Source organism: Lipotes vexillifer, unplaced genomic scaffold (genome assembly GCF_000442215.2).
Source record: "Lipotes vexillifer unplaced genomic scaffold, Lipotes_vexillifer_v1.1 scaffold1136, whole genome shotgun sequence".
Classification (NCBI taxonomy): domain Eukaryota; kingdom Metazoa; phylum Chordata; class Mammalia; order Artiodactyla; family Lipotidae; genus Lipotes; species Lipotes vexillifer.
The window spans coordinates 145893-159762 of NW_006769631.1; the positions used below are offsets into that span (position 1 = coordinate 145893).

Here is a 13870-nt window from a genome sequence, read left to right on the forward strand (position 1 = left end):
TCAGCAGTGGATTCTTATATTTGACACCAAAAGCATGAGCAATAGCAACAAAAAGTCAACTCATTTTAAAAATGGGCAAAGCACTTGAATAGACATTTCTCCAAAGAAGATGTACAAATGGGGAACAGACATGTGAAAAGATATTTAATATCATTAGTCGTTAGGAAAATGCAAATCAGACCCACAGTGAGATACCATGTCTCACCTACTAGGACGGCTGTAATTTAAAACAAAACCCCCCAAAACTAGTGTCGGTAAGGATGTGGAGAAAATTGGAATCTTCATATATTGCTAGGAGGAGTCTAAAATGATGCAGCTGCTGTGGAAAACAGTTTGGTGGTTCCTCAAAGAGTTAAACATGGATTTACCGTGTCACTCAGCATGTCTACTCCTAGGTACATATCCAAAAGAACTGAAAATAGATTCAAACAGATTTTGAACAGGGTTCAAACAGGGTTTGAACAGATTCAAACAGGGTTCACTGCAGCATTATTCACAGTAGCAAGAACGTGGAGACAACTCATGCGTCCACCAACAGATGAATGGATAAACAAAATGTGGTGTATATATATATATACAATGGAATGTTATTCAGCCGTAAATTAGAGGTTACCAGAGAGGCTAAGGGAATGAGGGAAATGGAGAGGTATTGCTTAATAGGTAGAGTTCCGGGATGAGGTGATGAAGTTTTGGAAAGATAGTAGTGATGGTTGCACAGTGTTTTGAGTATAATTAATGCCACTGAATTGTACATTTAAAAATGGTTAAAATGGCCAATTTTATGTTATATTTTTTACCCAATTTAAAAAAAGTATGTTTAAAATGCTTATTAATATAACGCCTGACACATAGTAAGTCCTCAATAAAAGCTAGCCATTATGTTAATAACAGATACAAAACAAACTCAAGTATGAAAAGACTTCTCAGGCATGGAGGACTGTAGCTGCCATAAAAACTGTACACTTAGAATTACCCATAAGATAAAGTAGCAGATTCAGAGCATTGAAGGAGGGGCAGCTTATAGTAAAGTGGGGTAGACAAATAAACTATTAAAAATGTAAAATAAGGGACTTCCCTGGTGGTCCAGTGGGTAGGACTCTGTGCTCCCAGTGCAGGGGGCCCGGGTTCAATCCCTGGTCAGGGAGCTAGATCCCACATGCATGCCGCAACTGGGAGCCCGCATGCCGCAAGTAAAGATCTGCGTGCCACAACTGAGACCCAGCACAGCCGAGATAAATAAAATAAATAAATATTTTTAAATATATATATAAAATAAAATTTAAAACTGTTAAAAACACTTGAGCATTAGAGTCAACAATACCTCAGGATTCCCTAAGAACATTACTGTTTTGACAAGAGACATCTAAAAAAGGATTTTTTTGAAAGTAGTTCTGTACTTCAAAAGATTGATACTAGTATCGTGTATTTCTACTCAGTTGGGTTACATTTTTTTTTTTTTTTGCGGTACGCGGGCCTCTCACTGCTGTAGCCTCTCCCGTTGCGGAGCACAGGCTCCAGACGCGCAAGCCCAGCGGCCATGGCTCACGGGCCCAGCTGCTCCGCGGCATGTGGGATCCTCCCGGACCGGGGCACGAACCCATGTCCCCTGCATTGGCAGGCGGACTCTCAACCACTGCGCCACCAGGGAAGCCCCGGGTTACTTTTTTTTTAAGTTTTTGTATTTAAAGGATTTGCTTAGAAAATTAGGTTATGTGGAGTGCCTCATTCTTCAAAAGTGTTGAATCTAAATGAAGTGTTTTTGTATGATAGGAACATAAATTCTGCATTTAAACACTGAGAAAACTGCCTAGCATTTGCTTTTTATAAATTTTCAATCTTCTTTTCCAGGAAGATTCCTGATATTACACCCACTGTAAATGATCAGAAACCATCTGTATCAAAGTCTGGACGGAAGATTAAAGGAAGGGGCACAATTGTATGTGTGTTAAAACTGGACTTTTTTTCAGATTACTTATCTTAAGCGGTAAAATGTTTTTACCTCTAGGCAGAATCCTAGCTTTAATCTTAGGTATAGTCCAAAATCTGTCCAAGGAGCTAGTTGTATTCTACATAGTTATGGGAAGGCACTGCTGTTAGATTAGTGTTTACTGCTGTGTTTGAATGGGTTTGAATATGAAATGAATGTGAAATAATCCGTATGCTGAGAAATGTTAGTATATTGAATAATCTAGGCTAATGAATATAACCATTAGGACTTCAAAGAAGAAATTTTTCTGTGTGATTACAGGTGAATCTCCAGCTTTCCCATTCTTTTTAGTTTGACACAACTTCATACCATCTTCTTGGTACTTCAGTCGTTATTGCCTTTGAATGGCGTCAGAGATTGGGTCTTATACCTACCCCTGTCCTATAGCAGATTACAATTAAGAGATGTTTTGAAGGTAGTTATTCCTAACTTTGTTTTTAAAGCGCTATCACACACCTCCAAGATCAAGATCCTGTTCCGAATCAGATGATGATGATAGCAGTGAAACTCCTCCTCACTGGAAAGAAGAAATGCAGAGATTAAGAGCATATAGACCGCCTAGTGGAGAAAAATGGAGTAAAGGAGATAAGTAAGTATAAGTACAATCTTGTGTCCTCTATATTTTAAGTCTTAAGGGGATAGAGACATATTTCTGGACTTTTCACTAAATATTTACCTTTAAAATTAGACTGTGACCAAAGAGAGTACATTTGGGAATACTTGGTGAAATGGGAGGAGGGCTGCTTGACTTTGGGTGCTTTTAAATCAAAATTCTGTTTTCCCTCACAAGACTATAACCCTCCTGAATTTCTTAAAGATTTCTTGTTCAATTTTAGAAATAATCAGGACTTAAAAAAAAAATTATATAGCAGATTCTTTCCTAGCCTGTTCTCATAATCACTAATGAATAAATGGGTAGATAGGGAAATCTGTTCCCAGTGTGTGTGTTAACTTCTGACCCCAGGGACTTTTGTTTCTTCAGAAGTGTATCCATCTCCTGTCTTCAGTGACACTCCACAGTGCAGTATCTATTTTAGAAATGGGGCTGGCCCCAGAATAGCTAGTGCAAAATATACCAATGGGACCCTGTGTAATTGTTCATGGTAGAATTCTGTTTTTCTCTGTGGGCATCCGGCAGAATGGTTCGAAGTTAGAAGAGGGAGGAAGAGGTGTGCCTCTGCTGTGTGGAAGTGGTGTAGACACAGTGGCACTGAGAACTCTCAGTTTTGAGCCCTGACATTACCACTGAGATATTGTAAAGTGTGCATCTATTTTCATGTACTTTTCCCCTAATTTCTGTACTAAGTAGTTTAACTAAAACCATAGGGGGAAGTTGTTGGTTACCTATATGAGGCTGAGATAAAAACAGTAGTCATGTTTTTAAGGAATTCCCTGGTGGTCCAGTGGTTAGGACTCGGGAGTTTTCCCTGCTGGTGCTCGGGTTCGATCCCTGGTCGGGGAACTAAGATACCACAAGCCGTGCAGCCAAAAAAGAAAAAGAGGCTTTGCCTAAAGTTCAGGCAGTTATCCTGTATCTGCAGAGAATTAACAGAATTGTTTGGGAACTTGATTTGATTCTCCCTCAGAAATTATTCCTGGAGGCAGAGTGTTACTGAGTGGAATTCAGTAGGGCAGCAGTGCTTTTGTGATTGCTGTAGTTGGTTTGCTTTTCAAAACTATTTTCCTGTCGAATTTGAAAATTCTTGGCTTGGCTCTGAAAAAAATCCTTTTGTAAGTCTGATAGTAGTGATCTGATAGTAATGATCTCTTTGAAATTACAAGGTCGGGACCAGGCCTATCAACTGTTGGTTTATCCTTCCTATGTGTGCTTAAAGTGTTGACAGAGTCAGTACTTGGTTGTTAACTAAGCTTTTGCTGATGCATTTGTATTGACAACAAATGTGTTTTAATTTTAAAGCATAGAAAACATGCTTGTAAATAATTGCATGCATATTATGTCCTTTTCTGTAGGTTAAGTGACCCCTGTTCAAGCCGATGGGATGAAAGAAGCTTGTCCCAGAGATCCCGATCGTGGTCCTATAATGGATATTATTCAGATCTAAGTACAGCAAGACACTCTGATGGTCACCATAAAAAACGCAGAAAAGAGAAAAAGGTTAAGCATAAAAAGAAAGCTAAAAAGCAGAAACATTGCAGAAGGCACAAACAGACTAAGAAGAGAAGGATTATTGTACCATCTGACATAGAATCCTTAAAATCTTCCACCCGAAGAGTGAAATCCTCATGTGATAGAGAAAGGAGATCTCGTTCTTCCTCGTTGTCATCTCATCACTCATCCAAGAGGGACTGGTCTAAATCCGATAAGGATGACCAGAGCTCTTCCACCCATTCCAGCAGAGACTCATACAGATCAAAGTCTCACTCACAGTCTTATTCTAGAGGAAGCTCGAGATCAAGGACTCCGTCAAAATCCTCATCACATTCTCGAAGTAGATCAAAGTCCAGATCTAGTTCTAAGTCAGGGCACCAAAGAACAGCATCAAAATCACCAAGAGGAACAGCCTCTCAGTTAAATGAAAATAAACCTGTTAAAACAGAACCTTTAAGAGCAACAGTGACACAAAATGAAAATGTTTTAGTACAACCAGTGGTGGCAGAAAATATTCCTGTAATACCACTGAGTGACAGCCCCCCTCCTTCAAGGTGGAAGCCTGGACAGAAGCCCTGGAAGCCCTCTTATGAAAGAATCCAGGAAATGAAAGCTAAAACAACCCATTTGCTGCCCATCCAAAGCACTTATGGTTCAGCAAATGTTAAAGAGACTGGTAGTTCATCATCCTACCATAAAAGAGAAAAAAATTCAGAAAGTGATCGGAGCGCTTATTCAAAATACAGTGATAGAAGTTCAGAAAGTTCACCAAGGTCAAGGAGTAGATCTTCTAGGAGTAGATCTTATTCCAGGTCATACACCAGATCTCGAAGTTTAGCTACTTCACATTCAAGGTCTAGGTCTCCCTCATCTAGATCTCATTCACGAAATAAATACAGTGACCACTCACGGTGTAGTAGATCATTTTCATACTCTTCTGTTAGCAGTGATGATGGAAGACGAGCCAAGAGAAAATTTAGATCCAATGGGAAAAAAAATAACACCTCAAATAAAAGGCGCAGCAGCAGCTCTGAAAAGACACTTCGTAATAAATATGTCAAAGGCAGAGACAAGTCTTCATGTCATAGAAAGTACAGTGAAAGCAGGTCATCTTTAGATTATTCTTCAGACAGTGAACAGTCAAGTGTTCGGGTTACACAGTCAGCCCAGGAAAAAGAGAAGCAAGTCCAAATGGACATGAATAATAAACAAGAGAAAAACAGAGGTGAAGAGAAATCTAAGCCTGAACGGGAATGCCCTCATTCAAAAAAAAGAACTTTCAAAGAAAGTCCTTCTGATCACTTTAGAAATGGCAGTAAGCCCAAAAGGAAGAATTATGCTGGGAGTAAATGGGACTCTGAGTCAAATTCTGAACAAGATGTAACTAAAAACAGTAAAAATAATTCCAGGCCATCTTCTGATAAGGAGGAAGGTGAAGCCACTTCAGATTCTGAGTCAGAGTTGGGTGAAATTCACATCAAAGCCAAACCAGCAACTAAGTCTTCAGCAAATACTTTACTGCCTGATGGTAATAGTGCCTGGAAATCAAGCAAACAGCGGTCATCAACCTCTGATTCTGAGGGGTTCTATTCCAATTCAGAAAACAGTAGAGGAAAACCACACAAGCATAAACACAGCTCCAAGGAGCATCTTAAAAGGGAACATACCAAAAAAGCAAAAGAGAAATTGAAAGGGAAAAAAGATAAAAACCACAAGGCTCCAAAACGAAAACAAGCATTTCACTGGCAGCCTCCACTAGAATTTGGTGAAGAGGAGGAGGAGGAGATTAACGAAAAGCAAGTTACTCAGGAAGCAAAAGAGAAAAAACAACTTTCTGAAAACAGTGAAGCCGTAAAAGAAAATATTCCCCAAACTGAGAAGCCCTGTGAAGATGGCAATCTTTCAGGTAAACATAATCCAATAACGGTTTCATCAGATACTGATCAGCCTACTAAAGATGGTAGTAAACTCAGTGTGTCTCCCGCAGCTTTAAACATGGAGGAAAATGTGGTCAGTTCTCCCCCGAACATTCAGCATGTTGAAGAGAGCATCCCGAGCGGAGTGGAGGATCTGCTTCAAACAGATGACAACATGGAGATTTGCACTCCTGATAGGAGTTCCCCAGCAAAGGCCGAGGGGGCTTCCCCTCTAGGAAATTCAAGGCTTGACACCCCGGATATAAGCATTGTTCTAAAGCAGGATATGCCAACAGAGCATCCTGAGGCAGAGTTGGGAAAACAGGAAAGCAGCATGTCAGAAAGCAAAACGGTGGGTGAGGTGGGAAAACAGGACAGCAGCTCTGCCAGCTTGGCCACTGCTGTAGAAAGCACTGTGAAGAGAGAGGTGGCTGAGAAAAGCCAGACCAGCCTTATGGATAATAAATGGAAGCCCCTGCAAGGTGTGGGGAACCTGGCAGCACCGTCTGCTACTACATCAAGTGCTGTGGAAGTTAAGGCACTGACTACTGTGCCTGAAATTAAACCACAAGGCTTGAGAATAGAAATTAAAAGCAAAAATAAAGTTCGGCCTGGGTCTCTCTTTGATGAAGTAAGAAAGACGGCACGCTTAAACCGGAGGCCAAGAAATCAGGAGAGTTCGAGTGATGAGCAGACCCCTAGTCGGGATGGCGATAGCCAGTCCAGGAGTCCAAGTAGATCTCGAAGTAAATCTGAGACCAAATCAAGGCACAGAACAAGGTCTGTCTCCTACAGTCACTCAAGGAGTCGATCGAGAAGTTCCACATCATCTTATCGGTGAGCATTATTCTCTTTTCCTTTTTTTCTCCCAAGGAGACTCTGTTATTGTTTTGCTTGGACGACCATCAGAGTTAGGGACAAGATCACTATTTCCCAATATCTGGGAGGGAATAAGGAGAAAGCTCGTGCTGTGTGACTCACAGAGCAGACTGAAGACACAGGGAGTGGAGATTTCAGGGGAAGAAATTTGGGCTCAGGGTTAAAAAACTATTGCTGTCAATTAAAGCTCCATGGCAATTGCAGTGAGTTGCCGTGATAGGTGGCAAGTTCTTCATTTTTAAAGGAGGCCGCTCACTCTACTGTTAGTGATGCCTTAGAAGGGAATCTTGCATTTACAGAATATGTAGGATTTAGAGGTCAGTAATCTAAACCTCCATTTTATACAAGTGGAGGGTGAGGGCCAGAGAGGCAAAGTTACCTGACGAGGACTTGCATCTAGTTGATCTTTATTCAAGGGGCAGGAAATGGTAAAAATGATCATCTTAAGATTGATTGGTTGATTTTTGGTTCAAGTTAACGTCTAACTATTGTCATCAGCATAGACTGGCTAATGCAGAGAATGAGCATTTTTAAAACTAAAAAAATTGGTGATGGTGGTATGAAGTTAACAAGTAATTTGTATTCTCTTCTTTTCCTTGTAAATGTTTCATGGTTTTGCCTCACTGCCTCTGACTCATATCCTTTATTAAGTTGTGCTTGATTTTCATCACTTGAACTTAAAATGCAGTAAGAATCTAACTTTTTTCCTTCCTAGTTATCTATCAGTCATTTTCTTCCCTTACCCAGATTTCTTTAGAAATAGGAGCCAACATTTACCATCTACAATAACCATCTCCCATTTACTCTTCAGTTGCTTGCAGTTTGTATTCTGTGCCTTCCGTCTCCCATCTCACTCAGCTGACTAAGATTTTCAGGTACTTCTGCATGGCCAGTGCCAGGGCATGTTTTCAGTCCCTTCAGTCCTTCTAGAAGCCCTCTGCTAGTTCTCCTCATTCCCTCTCAGACCATTCCATGCTTGAGTTGTTGGCGTCTCTACCTCCTCCTGCTCTGACTCCCAACGAGGCCCAGAGAGCTGGTGAATCCTGACCTTTTCTCTCCGGGTTCATATTCTAGATGAAGGTGCATGTTGAGCTACTCCAGCCTCCTGTCTGCTCGGTGTGTACTTACCGTTTACACTCAGACAGCTCTGAGCTGTTGGTGACGCTGGCCATTCTCATCTACCTTCCTGCCCCTGCCTTTGGAGTGGGTGGTATTTCATTTCATACATGAAGACAGTGAAGCATGGAAACGCTAAGAAATTTGCTCTTAAGTTGGGCAGCTCACAGGTAGTGGACTGAGAGAGCTAAACTTTGCCTCCCTGTTTCAGTTACTTACGTGGGCCTGACTTCCCTTCTGGCCTGCAAACTCAGTGAAGTCAGGGTGTTTGCTATTCATCTTTCATTCACCAAACAGAGTCGCTCTATAATTGTTCGTTGAGTAAATGACTAGGATCGTATGAGAACAGAACGTGTCTTTGCCAATAAACTGCATCTGTCTTCCAAAACATAAGTACATACTGAATAAAACCTATGAAGATATTACCTGAGTAGCACATACACAGGGGTATTGTTCAGTTCCTGAGTGACAAGCATAAACTAGGGGAAGCAGGGTGGGGGCACAATTGCATTAAGTTTCTTGTTTGTTGTATTAAATATTAAATAGGTATAAATTTTTTTAATGATTATGGTATAAAAAATAATTTTAAATGGTATCTAGCTTTAAAAATAGAGCTTTGACATACCCAGTGTAGTCCTACCCGATGCTACCCTACTTTCTCTCTTCTCTCCTAGAGTTAAACATTGTTCTAAAATTCTATTATAATTTTGTTGTTTTTCTTTGTAGTTTTACTATAAATGTTTCTATTTATATATAATGTTGCTTTTGCTTGTTTTCAAACCAAATCCTTTTTTATATGTATAGATATTCTACGTTTGCCTTTTTCACTCAACATTATGTTCCCAAGAGTTACCTCTGTTGATACATGGCAGCTGTAGTTCATTTTCCTACTTTAGAATATTTCAGTATATATCTGTGTTAATTTTTTTTTAACCCATTCTACTGTTAATGGAGATTTGGATTGTTTCCTCTTCTGGTATTACAGGTAGGGCTCCTGTGAACATACCTGTATCAGCCTTTTCTGTTTTCTCTTTATTTTATCCTGTTCAGTTTAAACCCTCATTAGCCGTCTCTGTGATACCCACTGTGAGGAGTTCGTGAGAGACCTTTCCTCTTGTTGGGTTTTCCCCCTCCTGCCCTACTAGTAAGTAACAGCATAATGAGTTAACATGATTTATATTTTTTCCACTCTTACTTGTAGATCAAGAAGCTACTCCAGAAGTCGGAGCAGAGGGTGGTACAGCAGAGGCCGCACAAGAAGCCGGAGCAGTTCCTACCGCAGTTACAAAAGCCATAGGTGAGCTTGTGAATCCTGTCCTACTGTGGGGTCTCCATCTGTCTTCTTTTGAAGGCCTGCCCTGCACAGGCAGAGTAGGGTAGCTGTTGAAAAGGGTCTTGTCATTGCTGACTATCAGACAGGCCTACTTTCTCACCTAGTTCTTTCTTTCAAAGAGCTATTGGATTCTTACTGGCTGTTCTCAAGATGGGGTCTTATCAGAGTGAGGAAAGAGAAGCAGTAGAAATATTTAAAAGAGGCCCTGACTACCACCTGAACCCCCAGTACATCCTCTTTAACCTAAGTTTCCATCTGCAGTCATCTCTTGACTCAGGTTAGATATTGGGAAAGGAGGATTATTGAAAGAGGACAAAGGAAGAAGTGTGTGTGTGGTGGGTGACCCCAAGCTTCTGGTTTTCCCAGCTTCTTCCAGCTCCCTTTTGCCTCTCAGGTATTTACCACTGCTGCAGCTTCATTTTACTTACAAGTGTCCCACCTGTGTCTTCCCCCTTCCCCACCCAGTTCCTCCCCAGCGACTTTCTTGATATGCACCTCATAGAAGAATTGTGTAAAACTTCTAACCTTTCTTATGAAATCCAACATGCTTTTTTTAAAAATTCCAATATACTTCTGATATGAAAATGAAATAAATATAGCTGCTGGATTTCGTTGTGTTTTCTCCTTGATGGGCAAATAAATGTCTAGATTTTTGACGTAGCCTGTCCTGATCCACAAGTTGATAGCCCCTCATTTGATTCCTATTAGGACGTCCAGCAGGAGCAGATCCAGGAGCAGCTCGTACGATCCCCACAGTCGGTCCAGGTATGGACAGGGGTTGGGAAACCACCTGCGGGGGCAGAATTAAAAGGGCCTTGTTTTATAAAGCCCTTAATTCCCTTTTTTTTTTTTTCTTGCGTTATGCGGGCCTCTCACTGCTGTGGCCTCTCCCATCTGCGGAGCACAGGCTCCGGACGCGCAGGCCCAGCGGCCATGGCTCACGGGCCCAGCCGCTCCGCGGCACGCGGGATCCTCCCGAAACGGGGCACGAACCCGCGTCCCCTGCACCGGCAGGCGGACTCCCAAGCACTGCGCCACCAGGGAAGCCCCTTAATTCCCTTTTAAAACGTGTTGTATGTTATTGAAAAACGTATGTTTGTCTTTTTGAACAGTTTTTAATCTGTTGGCCCATTGTGCTTTAGTGTCAAAAGTGATAATTGATGTCGAATTGTAATGGCAGGGATTTATTGACTATAGTTGCCTAATAAGATCCATGAGATTCAGTTGAACTAACTCAGTGTTAATTTTGTGATATTTTTCAATGCAGAAAAGAAACTATAACATTTTTCTGTTTAATACGGTAAGTCTGATTTGGGGCAGTTGTTAAATGTTTCCAGTACTTGCTCTGCAGATGTGTCTTCATACTGTCATATAGTGCCCATGTTCTAAAAGGACACTTAGAAGCTAAAAAGCAATGGGAATACATGAGTATTTGAATGGGAAGATTTAGTGTTTGTTATTGCTGTTAAAGCAGGTCCTACACTTACGATAGCTACTATAGCAGGAGTCGGAGTCGAAGTAGAAGCCAGAGGAGCGACAGTTATCACCGAGGCAGAAGCTACAATAGGCGGTCCAGGTGGGTCTCTGTTCTTTCAAGCACACTGTAAGTTACTGTGGGCACTTGGGGTGTGGGCTGAGAGACGCTGTAGAAGAGAAAGCACCATCTTCTGAGGAGAAATACTTCTTTCTCTTCCTGAACTTCATCAACCCAAAGGCAGTTGCTGAAAGTGGCCTTTGTGTTAAGAGGTGCTGGGTAGTATTTACTGGTGGTTGTTAATGTTTGAATCTAAAATGGATTTTTAAATATTCACATATCCTTGGACAAACATTTCTTTTGGAAGGAATAAGGAGAGAAGGCCACTCAAACCATGGCCCATTCTTTAAATAGGGTTGCTTGCTAGAACTAACAGCCAATTTGTCAGTGTTTTAAATTTTAAAAAGGTAATATTTTAAAAAATGTAACGTAATAAGATATAATACTTAGGATTGCAGTTTATATGGTTAAAAATGTTTATATATTATATGTATTTATAGATATGTTTTATGTAACATATGGCTCATACTGTGGGTTGCTTTTTGTAATGTCCCTTTCCTGGTGGCTTCTGGTCTTACCCTTCCCCCGTACCTTACAACTACAGTCAGTCGTGCTTGTAGGATATCGGTGTGATCTGGACACTCCCTTGTTTGAAACTCTTCAAGGATGCCCCACTGCCTTCAGGGGCAGGTCCATGCTCCTCAGCGTTGCATGGAGGCCTCTCCACCTACCAACTCCAGCTTGGGCTTTTCTGTCTTCCCTGCACTAACATTCTGGAACCTTTTTTTTTTTTCTGCCTAGAGATTCACATGCCCACTTCACCATCTCCCCTCCTGCCTCTTGAAATAGCCAATTCTCACCTACTCTGCAGGTCTCCACTGCAACCCACTCACTGCCCCAGGGAAGCCCTTCCTGACTGCTCACTCTGAGATACGTTGCCCTCCCACCACCTGTGCTTTATTTATCTTGCCGCCTATTCTATCTATACTATCCTTGAGCCCCAGGAAACTCTACATAGTCTACTCTGTGTGTGCCCTTTGCATCTAGCAAAGTGACTGGCTCTCTGTGAATATTTTTCGAAATAACTGAATGGTGACCATAACCAAGTCTTCTTGACTCACTCTCCCCGTGGTCCTGTCCCTACCCCACCTCACCCTCACCCCTCATTGGCCTCCCATTTTGATTTGATTTTGATTTCCTTGTCTTTTAATGAAACTCTCTTTGTGGGCCTTTTTTCCCTTACTTCCTCAGTCTAATTAAATATTGATGTTCATTTTGTGTAACATGGAAAATTATTCTCACATATATGAGTGGATTTCAAGTAATTCCCCAGGAAGTTTCTTTATTTTATCTTAACCTTGATAATACCACCATCTGTCATTGACATCTTTGAAAAGTCTGCAGTATTGCCACAGTCAGTACCCCACTTGCCAACCCACTATGCTGTGCCTCTTCAAGCCACTTGCTTTCAGGCCACTCATATCAAAAAAGAAGCTACAAGAGGAATTCAAAGGGTTGACAATTAAAAGGTATTTCTGTTTTTGTTTTGTTATACAGGAGTTGTAGATCTTATGGCTCTGACAGTGAAAGTGACCGAAGTTACTCTCATCACCGGAGTCCCAGTGAAAGCAGCAGATATAGTTGAAAGTGTCCCCTTTTTTTGATACAAATTGTATCTTATTTGTAAATATCTGGTAACTTAAAAGTTTAAGAAACTTAATGGCAGTCTGTTGTTCTGTTTCAATATTAGAGATGAAGTTGAAAAATAGACACTTACTGTTATTTGTTCATTTACATGTGTGTAGAATTTAAAATACAGATATGTCTCCTAAAAATATTTGTATGCCACATTTTACAGTAGCCAACTATGGAAATGAATTTCATTTTCTTGAATCAAGAAATCATGAAATTTAAATATAATTTGCAATATTATTTTAACTAGATTATTTCTCTCCATCTCATGTATTTCTTAGAATACAGATTCTTTTTGCCCGTTTTTAAGGTTTTAGCATATATGCTGCCAAGCATAGAACTGTGAAGGAGAACTGTGAAAGGTGACCAAATACTTATATACCAATTACACAGAATCTTTTTACATGTGTGCTCTTAAAAGCAAACTGCCCAGAACTGATACTAATGGTAGCCAGGAGTATAAGGCAGTGGCTCTGGGGTTCTTAATTCATTCCTTACTTCTTTGTTGTCTCAGAGGATCAGGAAAGTGGTCACCATACAGCCCACTCACTGTATTACTTCAGGCTGGCGGGTGAGGTTAAGAAGAGTAAATCAGCCTTAACTGTAAATACCTGCACTGTCTCTAAAGCCCTAATGTTTTATGTGCTTTCTAATAAATACTATCAGAAGTTCAGTTTGTAAAAAGACAATTCTATTCCAGTTCATGCTTTGGTGCTTGGTACCTTTTGGTGCATTATTCTTACATACTATACATTAGAATTCCGTCAGAGAGAGAAATGAATTTTTTAAAATTCATTGGCACCAAACATGGGTCCTTCTAAGCTCTATTCACTTTAAATATTTGGAGGGCCTCTCTCAAGCACAGGTGTGGGCTGGAGGCCATGGAGCAGGCAGGATTGGCATGGGGTTATGTGGCCACTGGGGTCTGCTGCGCAGAACTGATGCGTGTGCCCCTGGAGGAGTTGATTGGAGAGTGGACTTCAAAAGTAACACCAAGATCTCCCTGCCGCCATCCTGGGCACATTTTGCAGGGCTTTACTTTTAAGTCTTTCAAGTAAGAGGCAGATACAAGAGCAGTTGAACTGTTCTCAGCACCCGCCAGCATGTTTCCCTGTTTCAGTGGCCTGCACTGACTCAGTGAAGCCTTGTGTGAGATGGTAAACCTACAACAACAGACAGGGAATCGGGGTGTGCAGTACTGCATAGATTACACACTTTCACAGTCTTGGGTGGTTCCTGCAAAAATGATTTGACCTGTAAAAACTGGTGAGATTTTTTTTTTTTTTTTTTTTTTTTTTTGGGG

General features: G+C 41.0%; 1 protein-coding gene across 1 annotated transcript in view; it reads left to right on the forward strand.

Moving 5' to 3' along the window:
• NKTR (natural killer cell triggering receptor) overlaps window positions 1-12520 on the forward strand; it is a 45593-nt gene extending 33073 nt beyond the window's left edge. The window contains exons 10-16 of the mRNA XM_007445688.1: window positions 1849-1936; window positions 2431-2576; window positions 3959-6850; window positions 9210-9305; window positions 10050-10106; window positions 10816-10917; window positions 12433-12520. Coding sequence (XP_007445750.1) covers window positions 1849-1936; window positions 2431-2576; window positions 3959-6850; window positions 9210-9305; window positions 10050-10106; window positions 10816-10917; window positions 12433-12520 — 3469 coding nt within the window. The remainder of the gene's footprint in view (window positions 1-1848; window positions 1937-2430; window positions 2577-3958; window positions 6851-9209; window positions 9306-10049; window positions 10107-10815; window positions 10918-12432) is intronic.
• Window positions 12521-13870: the final 1350 nt, after the last annotated feature.